The sequence below is a fragment of the Rattus norvegicus genome, chromosome 7, assembly GCF_021556685.1.
Source record: "Rattus norvegicus strain SHRSP/BbbUtx chromosome 7, alternate assembly SHRSP_T2T, whole genome shotgun sequence".
NCBI classification, from domain to species: Eukaryota; Metazoa; Chordata; class Mammalia; order Rodentia; family Muridae; genus Rattus; species Rattus norvegicus.
Window position 1 is genome coordinate 39,700,874 of NC_141540.1, and position 27,906 is coordinate 39,728,779.

Consider the following 27,906-nt stretch of genomic DNA (forward strand, 5'->3'; position numbering starts at 1 on the left):
CAATTGATGCTGGTTAGCTGGAGCTGAGAAATTAGTGGTGATTAAGAAGAGACCAACATCACTGAGGTGAAATCTTCTGGGAAGTGTTTTCTGAGAGCACAAAGAAGCTGTGTTCCAGAGATAGCCGAGATTGTACCTTATGCTGCAGCTGCACTTGGTGATATGTAAGAGTCACCCAGGTGGTACTGCTTTTGATGGCATGCAGGGGTCAAGGAGAGCAGCTGAGGCTTGGCACTGTGAGAGGCCAGGGAAGTGGCACTATTAGGAGGTGTGGCCTTGTTGGAGTAGGTGTGGCCTTATCTAAGGAAGTGTATCACTGTAGGGGTGGACCCTGAAGCTCTGCCCAGTGTGAAAGAGGCCCTCCTCCTGGCTACCTGAAGAAGAGAGAGTGTCTCCTGGCTGTACTCATATCAAGATGTAGAACTCTCAGCTCCTATAGTGCCATGCCTGCCTGGATGCTGCCATGCTTCTGCCATGATGATAATGGACTGAACCTGTAAACCAGTCCTATTTAAGTGTTGACCAAGAGTTGCCTTGGTCATGGTGTCTGCTCACAAGTAAAACCCTAAGACACCAGGATAAAAGCTCAAGAAGTTCTTGTGCAGAAGCTAAGGTCTCTTTGACAAAAGGAGGCAGAATAGGACAGAAGTAGAAATTCCTGAAGGTTCAACTCCTCTTCATCCATCAGCTCACTTCCCACCCATTGTCACAGACTCTGAGAGACTCTTGAAAACACACACAACTGGCAAACCAAGTCCCTTCCTTTACCAAGGGCATGCTGGTACTAAGATTCAAACACCACATCAGGAAAGAAAGAGAAGGGAGCAGGGTTGAGCACAGGGTAATGTCTGAATATGAAATAATCACAAAGGACACTTCAGCGTAGCTTAGTCTGGCTGTCGTAGTACACTTGGGAGTCAGAGGCAGGTAGATGTCTGTGAGTTCATGACCAGCCTTGTCTGTATAGCATGTTCCAGGACAGTCAAGGTTATGAGCTGAGACTCTGTCCAAAAATAAACAAATGTACATATGTGTGTGTTTGTATGTGTCTATATACATATAGTATATGATGTACGATGGTTGGCCTTTCAAAGCCACGGTTCAGTCATTGAAAGGAACTATGGTCCTGAGCAAGGCAGCTCTCATCAGCACTGGAGGCAATCTGGCAGCCCATGGTCACAATTTAGGCAAAACAAAACAAAAACCCAGCACTCAACCACATAGGAAGAACACAATATCATCCAAACATATGCCCCAGAGCTCCCAGGGACTAAACCACCAACCAAAGAGTACACATGGATGGACCCATGGCTCCAGTCACATATGTAGCAGAGGATGGCATGGTAGGGCATCAATGGGAAGAGAGGCTCTCGTTCCTGTCAAGGCTTGATGCCCTAGTGTAGGGGGATGTCAGAGCAGGGAGGTAGGAGGGAGTGGGTGGGTGGATGAGGGAGCACCCTCATAGAAGCAGGAGGTGGGGGTGGGATATCGAGTTCCTGGAAGGGAAACCGGGAAATGGGACAACATTTAAAATATAAATTTAAAAATGCAAAAATGGAGAAACATTATTGTATTCAATAAAAGGATATCACGGTATGGGGAGAGGACATGACAGCAGTCAATGTGAGGGTAGGTCTGACTGACTACTTGAAAGCCTATCCCACATGCAGTCAGGTAGAGGAAGGAAACTGACATAAAATAAATAGGAAAAGAAGTGTGTGAGCTATGTGATTGGTGTGACAAAGGATCACTTCTCAGCCCTTTGGCTAAGATCAGGTGTAGGTGTTACAAAGGAGAAATCAAATATGAACCAACAGGGAGCCTGGAGCAAAGGGTTAACTTTTAGATAGGGAAAGTCACTGGGCTGGAGTGATGATGATTGAAGCTGGCACCTTACAGAGCTCTGCTTAAGATGGGTAGGTCTTGATCGACTACCTGTGAGCACGTACCAGGCACACGCTCAGGACTTGAGCCACACATCATCATCGGTGGTGTCACAGCCCACCGGGCTGGTTATTGCCTCAGGTTTTCACAGCATCTCCAGCATGTCATAGAATCAAGGAATAGCATCCCCTGGGACTGTGTGGAAAGGCCACTGTCCCTGACCAGGCATTGAGTTAAAACTGTAACTACTTGTTGATGACCAAACCAAGCAGTTCTTTGAGCAGAGGGATGGTTTTAAAGGAAGATGGAGAAACAGACTGACCTAGGCCTTCACGATGGAAAAAAAAGAAAGAGAGGAAGAAAGAAAGAAAGAAAGAAAGAAAGAAAGAAAGAAAGAAAGAAAGTAATCACCATAAATGCCAAATCAAGGCAAATTCCAAACTTACACACACACACACACACACACACACACACACACACACACACACACACAAATACTGCAAATCTTTGGAACAAATTGAATAAAACATTAAGATGGGTTTATTCCCGTGTTTACTTAGCAATGCTGCTGTTGGTACACTACTAAGTAAGTAAAATTGTACATAAACAGAATCATAATAAAATATGGCTCTTTGGGCAGTTAACAATTACACAGTAAGAGGACTCTAAATGTAAATGTCACTTTCATATCCTCAGATGAAGTGGTGAGATGAGAGCTGTTTACAAGCTGTGTTGAGTCCAGACCCTTTCCTTCTTTGTACTAACTATCCCTAGGCCTAGACCTGGAAGCTTCTTGCCTCCATACAATCTAATCTTCTGCAAGCCCAGACCTTGAAGGTTTCAGTGCCAGCCTCCATCTACTACCCTAGGCCTAGAACATTTCAGCCTCGGTGACTGGTGAACAAACTCACTATTTCTTGTTCTTTCTGAACTCTGGCTGGCTGGTTCAATTCAGCTGCTCTGGCTCAAACTCCTCTCCAAGCTGACTGATTCAAGCTGGTTTCTCTCGGCTACTGACTGAATTGCTCTATTGGAAAGACACCTCCTTCCCTTCACAAACTGAACTCACTCTGTGCTGCCTTAAGTAGCCTTCCTTTCCTGTGCTGTTCTCATGAGAGTTAGTTGGGCGTATCTATCTCTGACTCGTTCTGTCAAATCTTTCTCCAATTTGTTACTTTGTCTGCCCCTCAATTGGATGTCACTTTCAAACATGGCTGCTTTCTTCTACACACTAATTTTTGCTTTTATGGTTTGGGATTAAAGGTGTGTTCTAAGGATGTGTCTTATTCTAGACAGAAGGATTATAGGTCTGTCATTCCAGCCAGTTCACACAGAGCTAGGTCTTTGGATGTGTTCCCTGCCACAGCAGCCATGCTGCTGGATTGGATTTCCTCTACAGGACTTAAAGAAATATTTTTAATAGACAATTAGGTGGCTTGGGCTTGCATACTTGATAATACAAAAATTGTTGGAATAACACCATCTGCAAAGCAAAAATAGTATCTTGACATTTTCTTGTCCTTTAATTTCTAAAGTTACTTGTAAGAATATCTGCCAAGAAATGCTACCCCACCCCGACCTTCACCCCTGAGGCCCTGCTGTATGCACTATAGATCTGCTTAAAGACTGGCCTGAAGCCTTCCTTGTCTCCCTGGAGAACTAGGGCACCTCCAAACTGGGAAGAGAATTCATCCAAAAAGTAACAGAGCCAATTCCTTTGTGAGTTAACAGTGAGGGGTGGGGAAAGTGGAATGGGGACCTGTGTGGTATCAGACCTGGGTTAGAAATACTTCCTAGAAACATTTCCATGAAATTTCTAATCCATCCTGAGTCACAGTTTGGTTGTAAAATTGGGACAATAATGCCAGTTTCACAATGCAATGAGAAACTCTGGAGCTGACAGTTGAGTACCCATTGCCTTTAGATATGGAACCTGTCTTAGTTAGGGTTACTATTGTTGTTATGAAACATCATGACCAAAGCCAAGTTGGGGAGAAAAGAGTTTATTTGGCTTACATTTCCATATCACTGATTGTCTTAAGGTTTTTATTGCTATGAAGGGACACCCTGATCACTGCAACTCTTGTAAAGGAAAACATTTAATCATGGTTTGCTTACAATTCAGAGGTTCAGTCCATTATCATCATGTTGGGAAGCATGGCAGCATCCAGACAGGCATGGTGCTGGAGCAAGTGAGAGCTCTACATTTTAATCCATAGGCATCAGGAAGACACTATGAGCCACTGGCCTGGCTTGAATATCTGAGATCTCAAAGCCCACCCCCAAATGGCACACTTCCTTCAACAAAGCCATATCTACTCCAAATAGTCCCACTTTCTGTGAGCATATGGGGCCATTTTCTTTCCATTCACCACACTGTTCATCAATGGAGGAAGTCAGGACAGGAACTCAAAAAGGACAGAAACCTGGAGGCCATGAAAGGATGTTGTTAATAGCTCGTTCAGCCTGCTTTCTTATAGAACCCAAAACCACCAGCCCAGGGTTTGCCCTCCTTCCTCGGTCACTAATCAAGAAAATGTTCTGAGGTCTGTTAGGTCTGCTGCTATGTATCGTAATGCTAAATTCTGTGAAGGTCTGGTTGCCTAAGAGTGAATTCTCACTTTGTTTTGTTTTTTTTTTTTTTTTTTTTTTTGTTCTTTTTTTCGGAGCTGGGGACCGAACCCAGGACCTTGCGCTTCCTAGGTAAGCGCTCTACCACTGAGCTAAATCCCCAGCCCCGAATTCTCACTTTTACCAGCTTTTGCTGTACAAAGCTTGTTCCTTACTGGAGGGATTAGAGGTAGGCAGGTCTGGAGTTACCTGGTAAGGGGTTGCAGTGAGGGGAGGGGAGCCGCCATGAGAGGAGATGAACCATGAGCAAATGGCCAGGAGAAACAGCAAGTGTCTGGGGGACACTGCAGGGGAAGTAACCAGCACGGCAGTAAGAAGGTAGATTGTAGACTAGAGGTTGCTCCCCAGTAATTGTCAAAGCCAAGTAAAACAACCACAGTCTGGGTCTCACTCATTTGTAAGCTAAACAGAGATAAGTTTAAATTAGTTCAGCTACAGTGCTCTCCTGTAGAATCGCCTACAACCCATCTTATGAATGCATTTTCTCAGTTGAGGCTCTCTCCTCTCTAGGGACTTTAACCTTGTGTCAGGTTGATATGAAAGCAACCAGCACAGACCTTAAGAGTGGACATCCACAGGGCATCGCAAAGCGACTCCAGCTGGGTGTCTCAGGTCATCCTGCTGCTGAAACAAAACTCCTTAGACTGGGTAATTATAAACAACTCACTGTCCAAGGGGAGGGGAGGGACTCATAAGGCCTCATCCCTTCCCAATTGGGGAGGGGTTGGGTCTTTTCAGTGCTGTGACTGCTGGGAAGGTGCCCGTAAGCAACCCCAGTTAAACTCATTCTCACACACTCAACAGAAGACGTGGAAGTAGAAGAGGGCGCTGGCTGGAAAGTTCAACAAGAATGGAATAGACACTGAAGCATAGTAGGACGCAGCCCTGGTATTAGAGAGCAGGGCTACTCGGATAGCAAGACGTGGCCCTGGTATTCGAACCCAGGTGAGGCCCACATCAGCTAGAATGAATCCTGGGTTTTCTGGAGATTTGCTTTTTATTCTACTTTACTTTTCTGATGCAGGAGATCAAACTCAGGTCCTCGATCATGTTTAGGTGAGCGTTCTAACGTGGAGCTACATCCCCACCACGAAGGTCTTGAACACCACTTTGTGGAGCCACATTGGAGCCGGAAGAAATGGGAAAATGTGCACTATCTATACACTCCTCCAAATAGCTTCCTTTATTTTGAAGTCAGTGAGAAAAATTAAGGCTCTATCAAAGAGGTAGATATGTATGAAGCCCCCACACCAACCAGCTGTAATCATATGTATGTAATGTATATAATTCATACAACTGTGATTGCTATAAGCCATCCAGCAGAGAGGAGTGAAATCTGGGGACCAGGGACGTGGGGGCCTCGTGAGAAATCAATGTTCCCATCACACACAAAAAAAAAAAAAACAGCAGCAAAGCAAAAATAAACAGCTCTTACTTTATTTAAAAATCTTGGCATTTCAAATGCCCAGGGCTAGGGAAGCCATAGGCCCTGGGGCAGAACTTGGTATTGTTAGCTTGCTATGGTCATGCTGTCAAACTGCTTCCTAAATATTTAACTTTTACCCATAGATCCAGGCTGTTCTCAACTGTGGTCGGAGAAGCTTCATTTTGCAGTAGGCATCAGTCATTGTGCAAATGCATAGCTGATCCAAGTGCCAGTAACAGGGGACTGGGTGCTCAGTTCGAAATGGGATGTCTTTCTAGGCACACCTGTCATAACCATGCCATCCCGAAGGCTCAGGGATCATTGTAGGAGATAAGCAGAGAGAACTTAAGAGCCAGAGAATGGGGAGGCATGCTGTGAAAGGCGCTTCTGGTCTTCACATGACTGCAGAACTCATGAATGCACATTGACTTTAGTTACCAGTACAAGACCTGCGCAAGATCAAGCCAACCCAACTTCCAGCATAGGCAAGGGAAAGGGCCCACCTCTTACTGAGAAGCTGTTGGCAGTCGATAGCCACTTAGGAAGGGGGAGTCATCCCATTTTTTTGGGTGTTGACCACTGGCAGGTTTCCCCACCTCCAGTGGATGGCCCTACAACCATTGTGTGAGCAACACTAACTGGACTTGGTGGGTACAGGATGAAGTTTAAAGGTAGCAGTTTTTCCTAGCCTGGCTAGCTCCCAAATAATTGAGATGGAGTCTGTCTTAGTTAGAATTTCACTGCTGTGAACAGACAGCATGACCAAGGCAACTCTTATAAGGACAACATTTCAGAGGTTCAGTCTATTGTCATCAAGACAGGAACATGGCAGCATCCAGGAAGGCATGGTGCAAGAGGAGCTGAAGGCTGCTAGCGGGATACTGGCTTCCAGGCAGCTAGGATGAAGGTCTTACAGCCCACATCCATAGTGACACACCTACTTCAACAAGGCCACGCCCACTCCAACAGGACACACTTAATAATGCCACTCCCTGGGCTGAGCGTATAGAAACCATCACAGGGTCCTATAAGTTTATCAGCAAGCTTTAAGCACTGGGCAAGTTATAATCTATTCTAACCCTCTAAGCTATCTACATCCTAGCACATGCCCCATGTTACTTCCAGTTTGGTTCTAGCCCTGGCTTGCTCTGTTTCATGTGTGCCTTCATGGTGAACTCCTTTGGTGACTGCTTCTCACACCTGACCTCATGCCGACTTTCTTCTTCTTCCTCTACCTGCCTCTCAGACCTCCATCTCCTGCACCCTCACCTGCCTCTTGACTCTTTCTCTGGCCCTTTTGCTGGGACCTTTGGCTAGGATCGGAAGTCCAACCTTTCTGTTTCCTCTGCCCACTCATTGGCTGCTCAGCCTTTTATTAACCAATCAGAGATAATTAGGGAACAGTCTTTGCACAACATCGATAGTGACAATACCCACGTCCTGAATGTAACTGGATCCTGAGGCATAAAACCCAGCGTCTAAGTACGCCACAGACCACACGACCCTCCTCTAATAAGTAAGTAATTAAAAAAAAAAAAGACATGAAATTGGGCGCTGGCTGTGCTGGGTGATTTGAGGCAATGGGAGGGAAAAGTGGTTAGGGATGTAATCATATTTCATTTTATACATGTTTGAATTTTTAATAATAAAAAATTTAGATATGACATTTGTTCGTGGTGATTATTTTAACATTTATTTTTAAAATGCAGCATCACCTTTACATGTTTCGGTTATAAAGATTTTTGATATCCTAGTGGGTTTTTTTCTTTGCTGCCAACGGTGAGTGGTTCACCTGACCCTGGGCCTGAATCATGCAAATGTGACTTCTCTCATGGGCCTCCTTTTTGGGTCCGTTCTCTGGACCTGGAACACTAGCTTGGAAAACCTCGGATTTGAACTTTGACGAGCCAGGTCTCCCTGTTTTAAGTTGTGTTTCCAGTGCATAGCATCTGTTAGAAGTCGTGCTCTGGGGGCTGGGGAACCCAGAACCAAGACCTCCTGCCAAATTTTGCTCCGTGGAAGATGCCAGTGGTTAGATGACGTAGAAGAACAACATCTGTTTTCAATGGTGTTTTTTTTTCCCTTAAAATAAAATTCTTTCTAGAAAATCTGCCACCTTAGGAGATTGTCTTTGTGTCAACATTGGCCTCTGGGAGAAAAATTATAGAAACAATGAATATTTTATTAAAGGTTTTCTTCTCTTCTTTGAACTGTGTGTGTGTGTGCGTGTGTGTGTGTGTGTGTGTGTGTGTGTGTGTGTGTGTGTGTGGTGTCTCATGTAACCCACGCTAGCTTCAAAGCCCTTATGTAGCCCTCTGAGCTCTTGGTCATCCTGCATTAGCTCCCAAGGACTTGGAAGTATTTCCTTCTTAATTAGGATTCTGAGGGCAGGTGACACACACCTGTAATAGTAATATTTGGGAGATAGAGAACGAGGGTTCAGGGTTCAGAATCCAAGCCACTCTGGTGAGTTCAAGGCTGTTCTGAGATATCTGAGACTTTGTATCAAAAAGCTAAAAACAGAGGAACAAAAACAAAACAAAAATGGGGTAGAAGATAGGGAGGAAGAAAGAAGGGAGGGAGGACAGTGAACCAGATCGTTGTGGGGAGGGTGGTAATGGGGGGAGGATGGGGAGGGGAATACCCATACAGAAGGGGAGGGGGAGGGGCTGGGGGATGTTGGCCTGGAAACCCAGAAAGGTAACAACAATTGAAATATAAATAAAAAATACCCAATTTAATAAAGATGGAGAAAGAAAAAAAGAAGGAAGGGAGGAAAGGAGAGAAATTTTGGGGAATGGATTTTCTAAGCTAACTCCAAGTCAGGTATAATCTGAATCAAATCAAAGAATGGTACTCCCTTGGTCTGGTTCCTGGTTTTGATTAAGCAACACTCAAACGTAATACCCATTGCTCAATAAGTGTCACAGAATTCCTTGAACAAAATTAAACATGTGCTTCCTTTGAACTCTAAAGGAAAGGCATGGGGCACCTTCCTGGACATTTGTTCTTAAGTGGTATGGTGAAATGAGGTACCAGTGTGCTGTGGCAATCCCAAGAAAGCAGAGATCTCTCCACCCCAATTCTAGCGCTAGAACACAGAAAAGTAGACACAAATACAGAGGGAACAGGAATAAAGTCACACCCAAAAGGCTCACAAAGAACTACCTTGTGTTTCCTCAGCAAGTAACTTGATCTCTCTTTTCCTTGAATAATGAAAGGGATCATTTGTACCTGACTCCTAGTGTTGGGAAAATAAAGAGAAGCCACAGATGTCTAAGTGGCTCCAAGTAACTACCTCCTCCTCTTCTATTAGAATTGAAGTTTAAAGGGGTGTGTGTGTGTGTGTGTGTGTGTGTGTGTGTGTGTGTAATGCACTAACGTGTGCACACATATGGGAAGGCTAGCTGTTAGAACTGTATGACTTCCACAATGGCTTTCTACCTTAAAATTTAGATCAGGTCTTTCACTGAACCTGGGCCTGATCAATTCTGCTCAGCTAGCTGATCAGTGAGCTTCAGAGGTCTCCCTGTCTCCTCCTTGGTAGTGCTGGGGATACAGACACAACCAACTTCTGCATGTTTGCTGGGCATCCAAACTCACATTTTCACATTTGCTCAACAGGCACTTAACTAAGCCATCTCTCCAGCCCTAGAAACCTAGTTTTGTAGTTGGCCAAACATGGCTGTGCAGAACAAAAACTACATTTCCCAGCTTCCCTTGCAGTCAGATGGGCTCAGGGGATCCTGTGTTGGCCAAAGAAATGGGAGCAACACCTAAAGGTTCTAAATAGAAAATGGTTAATCTTCATCAAACCCATTAATTTGGTGGACTTTAGAATCAACACCAATGCATGTGTTTATGAGGGTGTTCCCAGAAAGGCTTAACTGAGTAGGGAAAACCCACCCAAAATTCGGATGGCATCAACCCCCTGGACTTTGGCCCTAGATTGAACTAAGAGTGGCGTCCCATTGGAGCCCCAGCGTTCATCTCCCTCTGCCTCCTGCTTGAAGCTGCAGTGTGACTGGCTGGCTCCTGCTCCTGCTGCATGCCTTCCCCACCCTGATGGACTGTTTTCTCAAACAGTGAGACAAACCCTCCCTCCCTTAAGTTGCTTTTGTCAGGTATTTGAACAAAGCTCAGGGAGAAGAAATGATGTAAGAATCAAGAGTCATCTCGGGCCAAGAGTGCAAGGAAAATGTCCTGTGAGTAATGAGACAAGAGGGGACAGCTTGTACCTTGACCCAGATGAATCCAGGCACCTTTGCCTTTGTAACTGTGATTACTTTAAAAATGGGTCTGATCTTTTTCTTCAGTATTGCAGATTGACTTCACCCAGGCTAGGCAAGAGTGCAAAGCTACACCCCAGCCCTTTTCACACTTTTTCTTTTGAGACGTGGTCTCACTAAGTTGCCCAGACTGGACTGAACTCACTCTACAGCCTGGGTAAACCTTGTGACCCTTACCAACTTGGAACACTCCTGACTCAGCTTCCCAAGTAACTTTCAAGCATACAAATGTTAGATTAGAAAAATCCTTTTGTCGTCTTTGTTGTTGTTGTCATTCTAGAGGATAGAAATACAGATCACTGGCATATTGAATTTTTAAAGAGGCATCCTCATGTCTATGTACACCCTACCCTATTCATGCAAGGACAGTATTATCACATTCCTATCTGCCCTGGAACAACAGTGACAGAATTCAGTTTTAGGGTTTTTTGTTTGTTTGTTTGCTTGTTTAAGAATCTTCCAGTTCAGGGGCTGAGGATTTAGCTCAGTGGTAGAGTGCTTACCTAGGAAGCGCAAGGCCCTGGGTTCGGTCCCCAGCTCCGAAAAAAAGAACCAAAAAAAAAAAAAAAAAGAATCTTCCAGTTCAGAAGAAAGTGTTTGGAAATTGAGCTTTGAACAGATACAGTCTCCCATACTGTTTCAGTCAACCCCGGGTGCAGGTGTTCAGTGAGGCATCCTTCTCCGACCTTGCCACAAAGTAACTAAAGCTTGTAGAGCCAATAGGACCTCATCAGGAAACAGCCAGCATCACATTCCGGTCAAGAGATATCAAACTGAAACTGTGTATTATGTCCCCACGGGTGCCGGGTACTCTCTGTGCTTTTGTTTGGCAAACGAAACCAACATTTGTTCTCCATATTCCATTGACATGAGATAAGTATCTCCTGATGAGAAATTTCCCAGATGTCGTTTCTCCTACGATGCCTGTCAATCATCTCAGCAAGCATGGAATCCTGAACTTGGTCTTCGGGTTAAGGTGATCCAGACAGGCAGCTTCTCTTCTGGTCTCGCCTGTGGAGCTTGTCCAAAGTCTGATGGACTTCATGGTATGTCCTAAGACTGTGTTCCACGCAACTCCAGGAAGCCCTTTAATTGTCAAGCAATTGCCACAGACCATGCTGTGTTGGAAAAACATCTTGAGACTCTCTGTAAAAAGGAAGCACAATGAATTGAGCAAGATAACATAAATCCAATGGCTCCTCCTCCTCTTCTTTTCTTTTCCTTCTATTCTCTCTTCTTTTTCTTTCTTTACAAACAGGCTTCTTTTTTTAAATATAGAATGGATTTTTATTTTGCCTACATGTATTTCTATGTAAGGGTGTCAGATCTCCTGGAATTGGAGTTACAGACAGGTGTGAGCTGTCATGTGAGTGTTGGGAATTAAGTCTGGTCCTCTGGAGGAACAGTGAGCACACTTGACTGTTGAGCCATCTTTCTAGCCCCTCTAACGGCTTTTTTTTTTAAATAAAGCAAATAAGACACTAAGAAGGATAAGTAATTTCCTGATTATGTAACTTGAATCTAATGTAGCAACTAAATTCCTTTCAGGAAACTGGACCGGGTCCCATGTAATAACAACATCCCGTTACCAGTGTCAGGGTGGAATGTGGCAAGGTGGGAAGGAAATATGTTCGAAATCGAGAGCTGTGCTGTCAGGCTGGTAACTGGCAGAGCATCCTGGACTCTGCTGGTGAAAGGCTGACTTGGGGAAGGCCACCCAGCATTTGTGAGCCTTGGTTTTCCCAAATGAAAGCAGGAATAACATCAGTGAAGACACTGGAAGATTAAACAATGACCCCCGAGAAAATGTTAGCATCCCTTGGCATGGTTACCACAGGATAGCATCTTGAGCTGAAGTCTGCTGACATTCAAATGTCTGGGTTTCGAGCTATTTTTGTTAGCAATGACATCCTAAAAATAGACCACGCTGTTTATTTGCATAGCTTTGCAGACGAGCTATGACTTGGTCTTTGACCAAGCAGATTCAGTGGTGGAGAACTAAAGAGCCTGACAAGTGTCTCTTGGTTCAGACCATATCCTGGACCTCACTCCATCGAAGCTTGAACATCTTTGGGAAAAACAAAAAAGTCCCTCAGATGCAACAAGCCAGGCCCTTGAGAGGCTCCCTTCAGGAGGAGCCAATCTTAAGGCACTTCCTGTTTCAACCAGAGGACTGGCTGACACCCTGGCTATGAGTTGCATGAACTTCCTGATTTCATCCCTCTCCTCGCAGTCACCGCTGCCCACACCTTGTTAGGAAAGCATGTTCCTAGATCACAGGTTAAATATTTGGTGGGCCCTACTCTGTCCTGGGACTGAGCATTAATGGGGTCTTTTGCCATAGCCAGTCTTCAATGGAGGGCAGCCCGGGTAGCCCTAGGCAGCAAGCATCAATGAAACTCCAACCAAGCCTCAACTGAGGGATCTATCAGTGATGCCCATTCCCTGAAATAATGCCTCCGTGGTCTCTTATAGGCCTATCATCTACCCTGAGACTCTAGTTAGGAATAGATTTATGAGCATGACCAGTAGACAACCAGGAGTACCCATAGTTACTCGGGATGGGGAGCAACTGCCCAGATTTGATTTTTCATTTTCATGATGCATGTTTTCCTCATGTCAGTAACTTATAAAACTCACATGATTTTACACATTAACAAATGGTGTGTGTGTGTGTGTGTGTGTGTGTGCAATCGCATGTGTGCACACACACATGCATATGTATACTAACAGTATTGAAGACTGATGATTTTCCTTTTCTCGTTCTTTCTTGTCACATCCCCAGATTTATAAGATGTCCAGTAAGTGTCTCAGTCTACAGTCGCACACTGTCGATGACTGGAAAGCCACATGCTAATTAGGTCATCAACAATGTGAGGTTTCTAATTTTTAAAGTTCTAAAATTTTATTATATATTTTAAATTTTGTTGTCAACTTTTAAATTTTCCATGAAAATTAATAGAAGAATGAATAGGAGTTAGTAATAAAAATATTAACGTATAAAGATACTTTATAATGTACAAAGAATGAGTATCTATGCTCATTTTTTACCCCAGCATATATACAAAACAATAAATGGAAGCTCAGATTCAAAAGTTTGTGGAGAACTTACAATAAAACTGTACACATTGTTTCTTTAAATCCAGATTCTTCAGGTGAAATCTTAGAACCATTTAAGAGTTCCACAATGTACCTAGATAAAAATTAATATCCCCAAATTAACAGTGGTTTCGTGTACATGCGGATAACTAAGAAAGGATATAACTTTTATAAAGTGTCCATTAAAAATTGCAGTAAAACTGTGGGGAACTCGAAAACAGACATAACAAAGGTCAATCGAGATGGATCAAGTTTGACTGACCCACAACACTGAGAAGTAAATGACAAGACCCTTCAAGTTCATCATGAGAGGACTCTATGCTGCCAATACCTTCCAGAAAATATGTGACCATGTTGCAATTACAGCTAATGTCTACATTTCCCCTGTGGGGTTTGACAAGTTACTTCTTAAGTTCATACTAAAGAATTAAGAACCAGAAATCGGGCTGGGGAGATGGCTCAGTGGTTAAGAGCACTGACTGCTCTTCCAGAGGTCATGAGTTCAAATCCCAGCAACCACATGGTGGCTCACAACCATCTGTAATGAGATCAGATGGCCTCTTTCAGTGTGTGTGTGAAGGCAGCTACAGTGTATTTATATAAAACAAATAAATAAATCTTAAAAAAAAAAGAGCCAGAAATCACCAAGATAACAGAAAGGCATCTGACCACACTAGACAAAAAGGCTTATCCTAAAGCTATGGCATTGCCTAGCACAACCCAGGGCAAAGTGACGGGCAAGCAACAAGCCCATGCCCACGGGAAAAGCCAGCAGGGAAAGCACACGATTGTTCATTGAATCATAGCAGATCAGGCACTTTTCCATTTGGAAAGAAAAGAAAGAAAGAAATCTCTATTCTACCTCATTTACAGAACGATTGTAGGACCACAGGGTAAGGAAAGAATGATATTGCTAAATCAGGCAAGAGTGGGAATTTAAATGTAAGCTGCCATTGTAAAACATGAAGACAGTGCTGGGGAGAAGTTTGGGGACACAGTCCTGAACATTTGTAGGGCGAGCATATGCAACTTTTATTAACCCATAAAAGTGTTATCCTGAATATATAAAGTCTGATGAATTAATAAGGAAAGAAATCCCAGGAGAATGAGCATGAGCTAAGAGCTGTGAATTCTCAGAAAATACAGTCTAGCACGCCTTTAACCTCAGCACTTGGGAGGCAGAGTCAGGTGGAATGAGTGGATTGAGGCCAGCCTGGTCTACAGGCTGTCATTTCTTTGACAGAGTCTCACTACATAGCCCAGACTGGCCTGAAACTTACTATGTAGACCAGACAGGCTCGGATTGCTAGCCTTCTGGGTCATGGTGTTGCAAGCATGAGTCACCAATTTGAAATCTATCAGCTAGGCCGTCGTTAAACCCACATAATAATTCTAACTCTTGAGAATAACGGGAGTGGAGGTTCTCATGCACAGTTAGGGTCCGTACATTTCTGTCTCTAGAGTGCAGTTAGGGACCATCTGGAAAATACACAGAATTTACTGAAAAGACACAGCTACCCTCATAAAGGTGTACACCCCAGAAAAACCCTTAATTCACCTTAAGACAGTCAGATATAAGGTAGAGTTGCATACACAGTATAGAGATAGTTTTAACATCTAATAGGAGCATAAATAGAAAGAGAAACTTTGATATAGTGGTAGACTGCACTATCTCAAACAATTAGAGTGAATACATTGTATCAGAAAGCAGTAATATAAATAAATCCCGAAGCACAGTGTTGGGTTCTAAAGGAAATTACAGAGTGATAAGACCTTTAAAGTTCAGCCCTTTTATTTAATAGAAAGTGTCATCTTACACACACACACACACACACACAGACACACACACATATACACATACACACACACACAGACCCACAGACACACACACAGAGACACACATATGCACACACAGAGACACACACACATACACACACAGAGACACACACATACACATACACACAGACACACAGACACATACACACACATATACATATACACACACACACAGACCCACAGACACACACACAGAGACACATATGCACACACAGACACACACACACATACACACACAGAGACACACACACATACACACACAGAGACACACACACGTACGCGCACACACAGACACACAGACACACACCTACTCCATCTTTCCTATAATGACTACTTCACATCCCGCTGCTGTCTTCCACTGGCTTTCCTCTGCAGCCTTAAAAAGATCTAAACCTCCAGCACTGTCTGCCTAACCCATTCTAATATCGCCCCCACCCCTACAGCACATCCCTCTGACTTCCTCTCCCACCCCTGCTATCTTGTCTACAACATTCCTCCCTCCCTTTATACAACAAGGTCGTTTGTTATGGCATCAAGAGGGACTATTCCTTTATTAATTTTTAATTATTTGTTTATTGTATGTGCGCTGATGTTTTGCCTGCATGTATGTCTGTGTGAGGGTTCAGATCCCCTGGAACTGGAGTTACAAACAGTTGTGGGATGCCGTGTGGGGCCTTGGAATTGAACCCAGGTCCTCTGGAAGAGTAGCCAGTGCTTGTAACCACTGAGCCATCTCTCTTGCCCCAAAAGACTATTTACTTTTTTGTTTTGTTTTGTTTTGTTTGGTTTGTTTTTCAAGACAGGGGTTCTCTGTCTACGGTTTCTCTAGAACTCTATAGGCCAGGTTGGCCTTGACCTCACACAGATCCATGGGTCTCTGACTCCCAAACGCTAGGATTAAAGGTGTGTGCCACCATTACCCAAGATTTTTTCCTTCTTACCAGTAAGCCTTACTATTACTCTGTTGTATTAGTTACTTTTGAAACCTCAAAGCCCGCTCCAATGACACACCTCCTCTAACAGGGCCACACCTCCTAATCCTTCCCAAACAGTTTTACCAACTGGGGACCAAGTATTCACACACATGAGCCTTTGAGGGCCATTTCCATCCAAACCCCTACATTCCATTCTCTGGTCCTCATGGACTTATGAGCATATCATAATGCAAAGCGCATTAATTCAGCTTCAAAAGTCCCCCCATAGTCTTTTAGTCTCTACATTGTTCACGAGTCCAAGGTGTCTTTTGAGACTCAAAGGGATCTCTTAATTATAACGTCCTATAAAATAAAAAAATAAATAAATCAAATTATATAATCCCAACATACAATAGCACAGAATCTATCTTACCCTTCCATAGTGAGGAATGGGGGCATAGTGATGAATTACTAGTCCAAAGCAAGACTGAAACCCAGCAGGGCAAACTCCAAATCCTATATCTCCCTGTCTGATGCTACGGAGCTGCCTGGAAGATCTCTTTCTCCTCTCTCTGCTCACTACCACGTCCCGATTGCATCTCCCCTTGGCATATATCTTGGCTCAGTCATCTCCAACATTCTGGGGTCTCCAATGCAATCCAGGCTTCACTCCATAGCCTCATGCAATGCCCTCTTAGGTATCCGTGCAGACTCCCCTGCCACAACCTGGGTTCAGTAGCTATTTGAAGCCCATGAGGAAAGATTCCACCAGTCCTTACATATCCTTCTTGACTCTAACGTCATCACCTCTTGGGCAACCCTGTTGAGCTCTGCTGCCATTGCGAGAGAAACTCTGGTCCCCCTCGAATGACATTTACAGCAGCTTTTGTCGTTCCTTCCTAGATGTAAGGAATTCCTTGGACCTTTTCCGCTCACAAGCTGCAAGCTTGGCTGGGTAGAGCCTCGTCCTGAAGCCGCCCTTCCCTTTACTCCACTGTAGTTCCTCTCCTTTATCTCCGTATCTCTTTCAGCCTAAGCCTGGGCCACGTGTGACATCAAGTTTCCATTTCTTCGAACTGTTCATTTTGTGTTTCTTTCTTCTGTGCCTCTTACTCTTTTTCAGTGTAGTGTTCCATCAGAGTGGTTACTATTAGCCATGTGACAGAGTCACTATTAGGCTGTCTTGAAATCTCCTCTGTCCAACAGGTAGGCCATTGCTTTTTAATTGGACCTCAGGCAAAGTCTTAGATGCGGGGCAGAAGGCAGTCACATTCTTTGCCCAGGAAAAGTCTCTAGGCCTGTGGCTAATATGTTCCCCCTCTGAAACCTGATAAGCCAAGCCTCCACTGTCTGTACAGCTTCATCAGTCTTTCAAGCTTCTAGTAGGGTGACCCATTATGATCCACTTACAATGCTCAACAACTTTTCTAGTCCAAAGTCTCCAAGTCTTCCTCAGTCCTGGAAAAAAAAAAGTCATGGTCAAACCTGTCAGAGCAAAAGGTCCAGAGCAAACCGCCCCCTCCTGGTACCAGCTGCTGCTTTAGTTACTTTGTTGTTGCTGTGATGAAACGACATGGCCACAGCAACCTGTGGAAGAAACGCTTTGATTTGGCTTATGGTTCCAGAGGGATAAGAGTTTACCACCATCATGGCAAGGAAGTATGGCAGGAAGCAAGCATGTTGGCTGGAGCTGGAAGCTAGTAACTCTCCCGAACCATAAACAGGAAGCAGAGAGGATGAACTCGGAATGGCTTGAGGCCTTTGAAATTTAGAAGCCCACCCTCGGTGACCTGTTCTCTTCAGCAAGATCACGCCTCCTAATCCTACCCAAACAGTGCCACAAACTGGGGACCAAGTACTTAAATGTCAGATACTACGGGAGGACATCACATTCAAACCACACTTGGCAAACCCCTTACATCCCCTTCTCCCCTGCCTACCTGAACTATACATTGCCCTATTTTTAACATGTTTCCATACTTTGGAATCATACAGTTAGTGGCCTGGTAGGGTAGTCCTTTAATCCCAATATTCTGAAGGCAGAGGCAAACAGCGGATCTTGGTAAGTTCAAGGCCACAGTGGTCTACACAGAAGGCTATAAGTAGCCAGGGCTACACAATGAGATCCTGTCTCATTAAAACAAACAAAAGGCAAACGACAAACAGAATCATGGTCAATTATCTCATTATTCATTTATTTACATATTTAGGACAAGAGTGTAGCCCATCCACCGCTATATTCCCAAGGTGAAGAGCTGAGCCTATCACGTTGTAAATGCACACTAAGTAGATGTTGTCTTACTTAGATACATTCTGAAGCTACAACTTATTGAAGTTGCAGTGCATTTCTTGCTACCCACCCCAATGTTCTGGGTTTCCAAATGAAAGACACACACACACAGCCTTATATTTTAATATGCCTTAAACAACTCAATGGCTGGACCACTCTAAACCTCCATGTGGCTAACGCCTCCCCTCCGATATTCCTGAGTTATTACTTACTAAAAAAAATCTATATTTTATCTTTGTTGCCCCAGACCCAATGCGTGAGGGTGGGGGGGAGGGGGTGTTGGGGTTCACTCTTCCCCAGGCTCTTACATGATTGGTGTGCTTTCTCTCAGACCTGGTCCTTACTCCTTTTCGGGCATGGCAATTCTAAATTCTTCTTCTTCTTCTCTTGGTCCCTTTGCCCACGAATCCTAAAGTCCCACCTCTGTGTTCCTGCCCAGCCATTGGCCACCAGCAACTTTATTTATCAATCAGAACCAACTGGGGGCAGGGACCCTCAGGGTCTTACATGTGGATTCTCATGCAACTTTGGGAACCCAATTAACATAATACTAGCATTAGTCCAAATACACAACATATACTATCTAGTGTTCACACAGTGATGTAGGCAAGGATGAAAGGTAGATAGGAAGGATGTCTAATAACTTTTTGGGGAAAGGATGTCTCTAGGAAAGGTCAATCAAGAGGAACAGAGAGTGGGCCAGGCATGGTGGCACACACCTTCAATCCCAGCTCTTGGAAGCAAAGCAAGAGGATTTCTCTAAGCTCAAGGCCAACTTGGTCTACAAAGTGAGTTCCAAGTCAGAGAGGGCTACATGAAAGAAGAAAAGGGGAACAGAGAATAAGACACATGGATTTGTGAAAGAAATAATATAATAATTTGGAGTGAGAATGTTTTATAAGCATTGTTACAGTCTTCTCTGTACTCACCAGTAAAGAAACTTGAAGTCAGGCATGGCGGTAGACCCCTGTATTCCCAGTACATGGGAGGCTGAGGCAATAGGAGGAACATGAGTTCAAGGTCATGCATGCATTAATAAGACTTTTAAGGGGCTGGTGCTGTTCTTGCATAGAACCTCAGTTCAATTCCCAACCTCTACATGGTGGCTCACAACATCCTCTAACTCCAATCCTCTGACCTCTGTAGTTTCCTGCAAGCATGTGGTACCCATAAACTCATGAAGGCACAAACCACAAGCAAAAATAACAATTTTATTTCATTTATATTTATTTATGGTATTATTTATTTATTATATTTAAAATTTTGATTTTTCGAGACAGAGAGATTTGACATGAGAAATTTAAGAAACATAAAATGAGTCATCGGTCGCTAATGTTGGGGGACAGGAAGAGGTGACTCTAAGTGGGTGGCCTAAGCAGATCTTTGTGGTGACAGCTGTCTGTGCGGACTTCAGCTGTAGCCCTTGTGATCTACCGTGGGTGAAGCGTTGCTGATCCTTACACACAGTTTTAGGCCGGTGTCAAGGTTGTGAACCCTTGTGCCTATAACACAAGCTGCAGCCATGGAGGAACTGGCCAAAGGGAAGACAGGCCGGGCCCTCTCTTATCATACCGTTTTATCCGGTCCTGGGAGATCCATTACTATTTTAAGTTGTTTTTTTTTTTAAGTACATCTATAGCCCATCTAAAATAATGTCTCTAATCCACATAAACAAGGAAAAAACATAATTTGTAGTGAGCGTTCTTTTGAGAATCACCATCCCCCAAGATGGACATGGCAGTTACCCTCGTGAACTCTCGGCAGCTATAATTACTCACAGGAGACCCGCGCAAGACTGAGTTCATTAACTTTCTTTCATGGAGTGGGGAGGAGGAGGATCCTCCCTGAGGGTTTACAGCCAACGGTTGTGAGAAATTGCAGAGAGACTTTCTCTTCAGTGATGCAGCCTCTCGTAAGCTCCCTAGGCCCCTGCGAGGAGTCCTCAACCACTGGCTCACCTTAGGCTGCTAGAAACAAACCTCATGAAACCCAGGGGCTCACCAGGTGACATTTGCGTAGGACTCCTTTGGTCTGTCATTGATGTCCTACCTCTGTTGAAGAGACACTTGTTGACCTCTCCGGAAAAGGGTCATAAAATAGTGATGCAGGGCTCAACAGAGAGGCCTATGAGGCCTACAGTTGATTTGAATGAGTCAGTCAGTGAATGTGTGGGTCAATGTCCTTTAATCATCTTCTCTAAGGACGTCCTAGCAGGAACAGTCTAGTTAGTTACTCTGGCTGCATGACCGTGCTTGAGAGTCTAGATTAAATCTGATATTAAAGTCAGATAGCCTGGTTCCAAATCTCAGCTCCAACACAGTGGCGAGATGCTTTTCCACTTCACCTTCATTTGGGCCTCAAGTCTCTTTATCTTCAAAATGGTCACCATGCAATTACATGCCGGAAATGGTGTTGTAGGGATTGAATTCAATCGGATACGGAAAGTTCTTGCCATAAAAGTTGGCAGATAGGACGAGTCCTCCCCCCAACCCCTCCACACACACACTTCTGACAAAACAGAAATCAGGCTGGAGAGATGGCTCAGTGGTTAAGAGAGTACTGGCTGCTATTCCAGAGGTCCTGGGTTCAATTCCCAGAACCTACATAGCAACCATCTATAACCCCAGATCCAGAGGACCCGGTGCTCTATTCTGGACTCCACAGGCACCAGACAAAAAGGCACAGATAAGGTGCACAGACAAGACAGCCATTCACATAAAGTTTATTGTGAAGAAATAGACTCAAATTAGGTAAATAAATCCAAACGTGCTTACCATTCGTCCCAAGTCTTCCTATGCATTTTCCTGACCAACTGGGTAAATCCTTGTGCTGAGTTTCAGAGGTGCTGGATCATAAGGGGGAAGGGAAGGGTAAGCATGAGGAGGGCTGGGGGAACAAACCCAGGAAAGCCCCTAGAAGTGTCCTTGTCCTCGGCTGCTGAACGATAGTAGTAAAAGAACCATACTTACACACACACACACACACACACACACACACACACACACATTCACATACAGATAAACATAGACACACACGCACACACATACACAAACACACATACATACACACACAAAAACACACATACACACATATACATAGATACACACAAACACACACACATACACATACACACACATGCACACACACATTCACATATACAAACAAACACAAACACACAAACATACACACATACATATACACATTCACATACACACAAACACATTCACATATACAAACATAAACACAAACACACAAACATACACACATACATATACACATTCACATACACACAAACACATTCACATATACAAACATAAACACAAACACACAAACATACACACATACATATACACATTCACATACACACAAACACATTCACATATACAAACATAAACACAAACACACACAAAAACACATACACACATATACATAGACACACACAAACACAAACATACACACACATACACATAGACACATACACACATATACATAGACACACACATATAAACACATACATAACACACACAAACATACACACATACATACAAACACACACACAAACACAAAAGAAAAAGAAAATGGAAAAAGGTTTGTCTGGTTGTGTAAGCCTGCAGACTGCAAAGTGTTATAACCCCAGAGAAAAGGCCAACAAAAGTGGACTAGGGGATGGAGAGGAAGAAGGCTTGATTAGAGCATCTGCTGTGGGTGTGGTGGTGCATGCCTTTAATCCCAGCACTCAGGACACAGGAGAAGGCAGATCTCTGAGTCCTAGGTCAGCCTGGCCTATAAGCAGCCCGGAGGATTACACAGAAAACCCTGCCTCTAAAAACAAAACAACAAAAATAAAACAGCAAAGGAACACTTGCTACTCTGCCAGAACCAATCCAAGATGGATTCCCAGCACCCAGATCAAGAGCTCACAGCCACCTTGTGGGGATTTGATATCTTGTGGGGATGCTACTGTTGTGCACACACATAAATAAATAAAAATAAAGACAACCTTTTGAAAAAGGAAATACACATCAGGTCTGGAAATCCAGCTGAGCAGGCAAAGTACCTGGTGTGCACGCTTGAGGCCCTGAACTCAATCGATATCCCCGGAATGCAGCAGAAAGTCAGTCCTAATGATGTATTGCTTGGGTTCACTGAACAGAGCCCCTGATCCCAGAGATACCTGTCACAAAAAACAGCGGACAGTACCTGAAGACGCATAACCAAGGTTGACTTCCTAGCCCCTGCATGCATGCATGCCTGCATACACACTCTCATAGAGAAAACCCCAGAGCTCAAGAAATAAAAGTTACTGGATACGAGGAACAGGAGGAGGGGGGAGACGGGAAAAAAGGGTGTGGGGGGAGAGGAGGAGGAAGGAGAAAGTAGATTCTATTAGATTAAGTCCAAAGCAGAAAGACTATAGGTTGTGGTTTGGTTTTGGAACTTTGGGTTTTGTTTTGTTTTTTTGTTTTTTTTTTTTTTCCTTTTCTTTTCTCTTTTTAAGGCATTTCTGGTCAGGAACCAATCTAATTTCAAAGGAGTGAAAGCAGACTTAATCTGGGAGAAGAGGAGGAGCGGGCTTTACTTTCAACTGGCAAAAGAGAAACATTCCAACCGGAGGGGCTCACACAGGCAGGAAACGTGAGCCCCCTCGGCTCCTGCCTCTCAAGGTGCACCGGGGTTGACAAGGAGCCCATTTCAGATCTGGACTCTGGGCCATAAAGAATGATGGGAAAAGCTGAGCTTCCCTCTCAAGATTCAGGGACGGAGTCGGCGCTGTGTCTTCAGAAACAGGCCATCAGGTTTCTAAACGGGATGAGGGGCCGGAAATGCAAGCCGTGTCTTTAGAAGGCAGCTCACACAGTTTGTTGAACTGTGTGAAGTAGCCCTGAAGTTGACCATTGGCTCAGAATCGGTAAAAAAATAAGTGACTACTGGAAAAAGAAAGGGCTGAGCATAGTTTGCTTTTAGGAATGAGATTCTCAAGGAAAAGCTTCCCTCCTCACTGTGCTTACCGGCGAGTCATACCACAGAGAGGGCTTGTTTCATTTTGACAAGACCTAAGAACCCCAGTAAATCCAAGGCTAATACCATCACATATTTTTCAAAAGTAATAAAGCTGACGCAATGAAAGAAGTCGCAATAAATCTTCACTTTCAGAATACTGCTGACAAGACTTGGGACCCCGAGCTTCTGACCGGATTATTCAATTTGACATTTGAAGAAAGTGTAGTAAAACTTGCTCTAAGGATCGGTTACATAACCACAGAAATCTTTTTCTTTTTTTCTTTTTTTAACTCTTATTTAAAACATAAGATCAATGGCACACAAGTTCAAGCCTTCTCCTTAACTGCCAGCGTTCCAAAGCCTGAAGCTTATTTACCACCTCCTTTTAGAGCAACCCGGTGACTGTGGGTTCACATTACCCGGTGCTGAAACAACAGAATTCTCAAGCAAATCAACTGCCTTCATATTAAAGTGCCACAGGAAAACGAAGGATCGATTGTATCCGAAGAAACAAGAATAACAAAGGAGTTGGGATACTTCTTAGGAAAAGGAAAAGTTCTATTAAGAACCTTGGTCATACGGTGGGGAAAGAGTGGTCTCCACCTTCTCAGAGGAGAAGGGGAGAGGGGATGGGGGAAAGGATTGTGGGAGGGGGTGACGGGGGTGCAGTGAGCAGGATGTACCATGGAAAAAAGTAAAAAATAAATTTTAAAAATTTTTAAAAAAAGAACCCTGGTCACTTGCTACGTAAAGGAGGGGTCTGGAAAAGAAGAGCTTCTAAAGCAGGTGTTTCTCAGCCTGTGGTGGTGACCCCTCACAGGGTGGCGCGCAAGTGAGCCTTTCATGGGGTCCCACAGCACATACCCTGCACATCAGGTATTTACATTACGATTCGGAACAGTAGCAGGATTGCAGCTGGGAAGTAGCAACAACAATCATTTTATGGTTGGGGGAGGTGGGGGTCCCCACAACATGAGGAAACTGTGTTAAAGGGCCGCAGCGTTAGGAAGGTTGAGAACCACTGAACTGAAGTCTTTATGGACGATAAGAAATAAAAAGAGGGGAAAAAAATTAAAAGAGGTGGTTAGAAGCTGTGATAGTTGAGACGTCTTTGTTTCACTTTTCAACTTTTAAACGGAATCTTGGAAAGAGCTGTAAAAATGAAAGTGCAGGCTGCAAGTGCAGGCTCCAGTCGAAGCAGGCGAGGGACGGTCAGGGTTAAAGCGAAGAGCCTGGTCTGAGTGTCCTTCCTAGCTTGACATCATCTGCCCCACCCTCGCAACCAAAGTTACACATTCATCATTGACTTGAATGAATTATCTCTGTAATTCAGGTTGATGGGAGAGGGAAATAAAGGCGTGAAGATACTAAAGGCGCTGGCACTTGGACACCTCATTTCCCTCTTATTGCAGAAACAATTTCTGTCTGAATTTCTAAGCAACTGAGCCCCCCCAGGTGCTTCCTGACCGTTGAAAAGACCATTCTATTTAAGGACATCCTAGGACAATTCATTTCACACACACACACACACACACCGCTCTTCCTGTGGGCTCCTCGTGTGTTATTGGACACTGGTTTGAGATCAGAGGCTTTTATTAGGCAGTTCCTCAGCCCTGCTAACTTGTCTCCCGTTATCTTAGGGCACAAATACATCTGAGTGAGGGGCGGAGGCACCTAAGCACAGACTGGACCCATGGAAAGGGAAGGTTTGAGTCTTACTATTTTTTTTGTTTGGTTTTGTTTTCCTCTTGGACGGCACCTGGACCCCCTATCCCAATGTGGCTCTGTCTTTGTTGAAGATAAGTTTGAGGGTGAGGGAGTTTGCTTTTGAAACAGTCGTTTGTTTGTTGTTTCTTTTTAAGTTGAGTGGGTATTTTGGGAACTAAGACAACTGGCAACAAGCTATACAGCCCCCCCCCCACCAAGGTTGACTATAATCTAAAAGGCTATTGGGGCGAGGGGGGGGGAGTGTGCTACTAGGATCATTTATAAAGCAATTTAATAGAAGCTCGAGTCCCAAGTTCTAAAACTTGACTCACACATTGCTTTCATTTGAAATGTTTCTACCTATAAAACTCAAGTGAGGAATAAAAGGGATTATTTCTCGCAGGTGGAATGCTTTGAGCCACTAAATTAATAAGCAGGCCAAATACCCCTTTGGGGGGCAAGATCTAGATATAGTATATGGCCACCCACCCGGGTGACATCCTCTGGTGAAGCTAATCTCCTTGCTGGATCACCTTTCAGTGGCAGGAAATTAATTTTGTGGTTCCTAGAACTGGGCTCCCATCTGGTGTCGGGAGGCTGGTACAGAGAAAGGCAGGGGGAGGAGAAACTTTTGCCGTGGTTGTATTTAGTGTTTTTGAAGTGAATTAATTGGAGATAACACTCTTACACATGAAGCAAACGCTTTCCCAATCCTACCCGAGAGTTTCTCAAAGCAACTAGTTTTCTGGAGCCATATGCCACAGCCGCTGATGTCCCTGGAGAGAGGGTAAGTTTGTCACGGCTGGCTTCTTGCTAGTTCTAAAGGCCCTGGCAGAGAATTGCACACTCCCAAGACCTCTGTTTGGGACTAGAAATTTAACTTTAAAGACACTTAATTAGCAACTAAACACAAGCTTATTTGCCTTCGATACCAAATGTGCCATTTAAATATTAACAGGGTTTTCAGGAAAGCCTTGTAAATGCTGGAGATGTGCAAGATGGTAACTTCTTTAAGTCTGAAATATTCCTAGGACCATGGGCTTTTGAAAACCTTTTAACACGTCCCATGTGAGTACCCCACTACCAAAACTGTTCCAGGACCGCGGATTTACTACATACTCCATGCGTTTGCTCCCATAAGCACACAGAGCATTCATTAGGCTTTGATACAATGTTGTTTGTGAGGGCAGAGACAACCTAACTGTCCACGGATGGGGACCAAGCCTGTCAACAAAGATGCATTCACGCTGGCTGGAATATGTTGCAGCTGTTGAGAAGAAGGACGAAGAACTTGAAGCTGCATAAGGACATGAAAAGCTATACAGACCCAAATACAACCCTGAGAAGCAAATCACAGAGCCGAATGTATTCATGCTACTGTTTGTGTGTGCTTTTTTAAAAAAAGTTATTAAAAATAGATGCTTCTATGGCATTAGAACATTCTGAAATATTTTTTACAAATAGATAACAGGTCCCTAGGAGATGGGGTGGGGAAGGAGGTAGGCAGTTCCTGCTTTAGTGACTTGCTGAACTAGCTAGATTTTTTTTTAACCCCGAGTAGGTTGCCGTCAGAATAACTGAGAAACTAGCTAATAAAAGATTATATTTACTCTGGATTAACAGAAACAAGAGGGGTGCTCTGTTAGCAGACAGTGGGGTCCAGAACCCCCTTTGTAGGAGGAAAACGAGGGGGGGGAAACCTTTGTAGAAGAAGGTGTTAACCCATTCTCTGTAGAGGAAAATGTCAAAACCGGCGCTGTACACTCAGCGCCACGCGTTCTTGGTGACGTCTCCTCTGTAGCTATGGCCTTACATAAGGACCTCACCCCACCCCCAAGAGACCCGCAGGGCGCCGGGGAGCCAGCAGGAGCTGCCAGACTCAATGGGCTGCGCACTCCCGGATGGCCGATGGCTGCAGAAAAAAAGAATGCCTTCTGCGTCACAGGGTGGCACCTCAGCCCTTCCCTCTGTTCTGCCAGGGTGAGCCCCAAACAGCGTGGACCCTCTCAGAAAGAATGGAGATCGATCTTAGAGGAGATGCCCCCTTCCGCGACACACACACACACACACACACACACACACACACACACACACACACTTCTCCCTGCTTCTTCCCTCTTCCTTATCTAGTTCCTCGAAATAGCCAAAACCGGCCCAATCCTCGGCTCCTGTGTTTGTAAAATCAAGGTCAAATTGCTCCCAGGTTCCAGCTGAGTTTTGTAGTTGCTTTAAACAGACCAAGTTTTCTGTCCTCACGCCTCATTAACCTACTAATTAAATGCCAAGTCTTTTCGAAGATCTGTAGCTTTTTTTTTTTAAAAGTCCTTCCAAATCTAAAATATTTAACTCCTATTTACTCCCGGGCTCCCTAGCTCCCTAGTGAAGCATATCTCGAGAAGCTGCTTTTTTGTTTTCAATAGTCATTTTGTTTCTAGAGGCTTCAATGCACTGCCAACAAGTAAAGACTTGTTATCCACCCGGCGGCTTTAGAGAGAAGCCAGGGAGTTTAAAGAAAAAGTAACTCCTGTATCACTAGGTTCTCTCTGTCTGTCTCTGTCCCTGTCTGTCTCTCTGACTCTCTCTCTCTCTCTCCCTCTTTCCTTTCCTTTTCTCTCCTTTTCTCTTCTCTCTCTCTCTCTCTCTCTCTCTCTCTCTCTCTCTCTCTCTCTCCCTCTCCCTCTCCCCCTCCCTCTCCCTCTCCCTCTCCCTTTCACTTCCCAAATACTTATGACATAAATGAAGGAAAAGACTGTGATTTGCATGCCTGGGCCGGGATGCTAACTTTCCCCAGTCTGTTTCTCCCAACCTAGCTCTCCTTGCTTAAAAAAA

The 27,906-nt window shown here is 44.2% G+C and overlaps 1 protein-coding gene and 1 long non-coding RNA gene across 16 annotated transcripts in view; one reads left to right on the forward strand and one right to left on the reverse strand.

Annotated features, from left to right (window-relative positions):
- Socs2 (suppressor of cytokine signaling 2) overlaps positions 1 to 27,906 on the reverse strand; it is a 52,927-nt gene that overhangs the window by 5,616 nt on the left and 19,405 nt on the right. For 2 of the 15 annotated variants that reach the window (XR_015624404.1, XR_015624406.1), the window contains exons 4-5: positions 10,734 to 11,376; positions 2,402 to 4,310 (exon numbers count right to left, since the gene is read on the reverse strand). Coding sequence is in view for 3 of the 15 variants with exons in the window: in XM_087559318.1 (XP_087415444.1) it covers positions 11,326 to 11,376 (51 nt within the window). In the remaining 12 variants the exon portion in view is untranslated. Of the gene's footprint in view, positions 1 to 2,401; positions 4,311 to 5,927; positions 11,377 to 13,342; positions 13,424 to 16,512; positions 17,538 to 27,906 lie in introns of those variants that run through there. The other 13 variants (XM_087559318.1, XM_087559319.1, XR_015624413.1 and 10 more) reach the window with 12 other exon arrangements.
- LOC134479868 (uncharacterized) lies at positions 25,749 to 26,548 on the forward strand. Its single transcript, XR_015625268.1, has 2 exons — positions 25,749 to 25,864; positions 26,036 to 26,548. It is a non-coding gene; the product is annotated as an uncharacterized LOC134479868 (long non-coding RNA).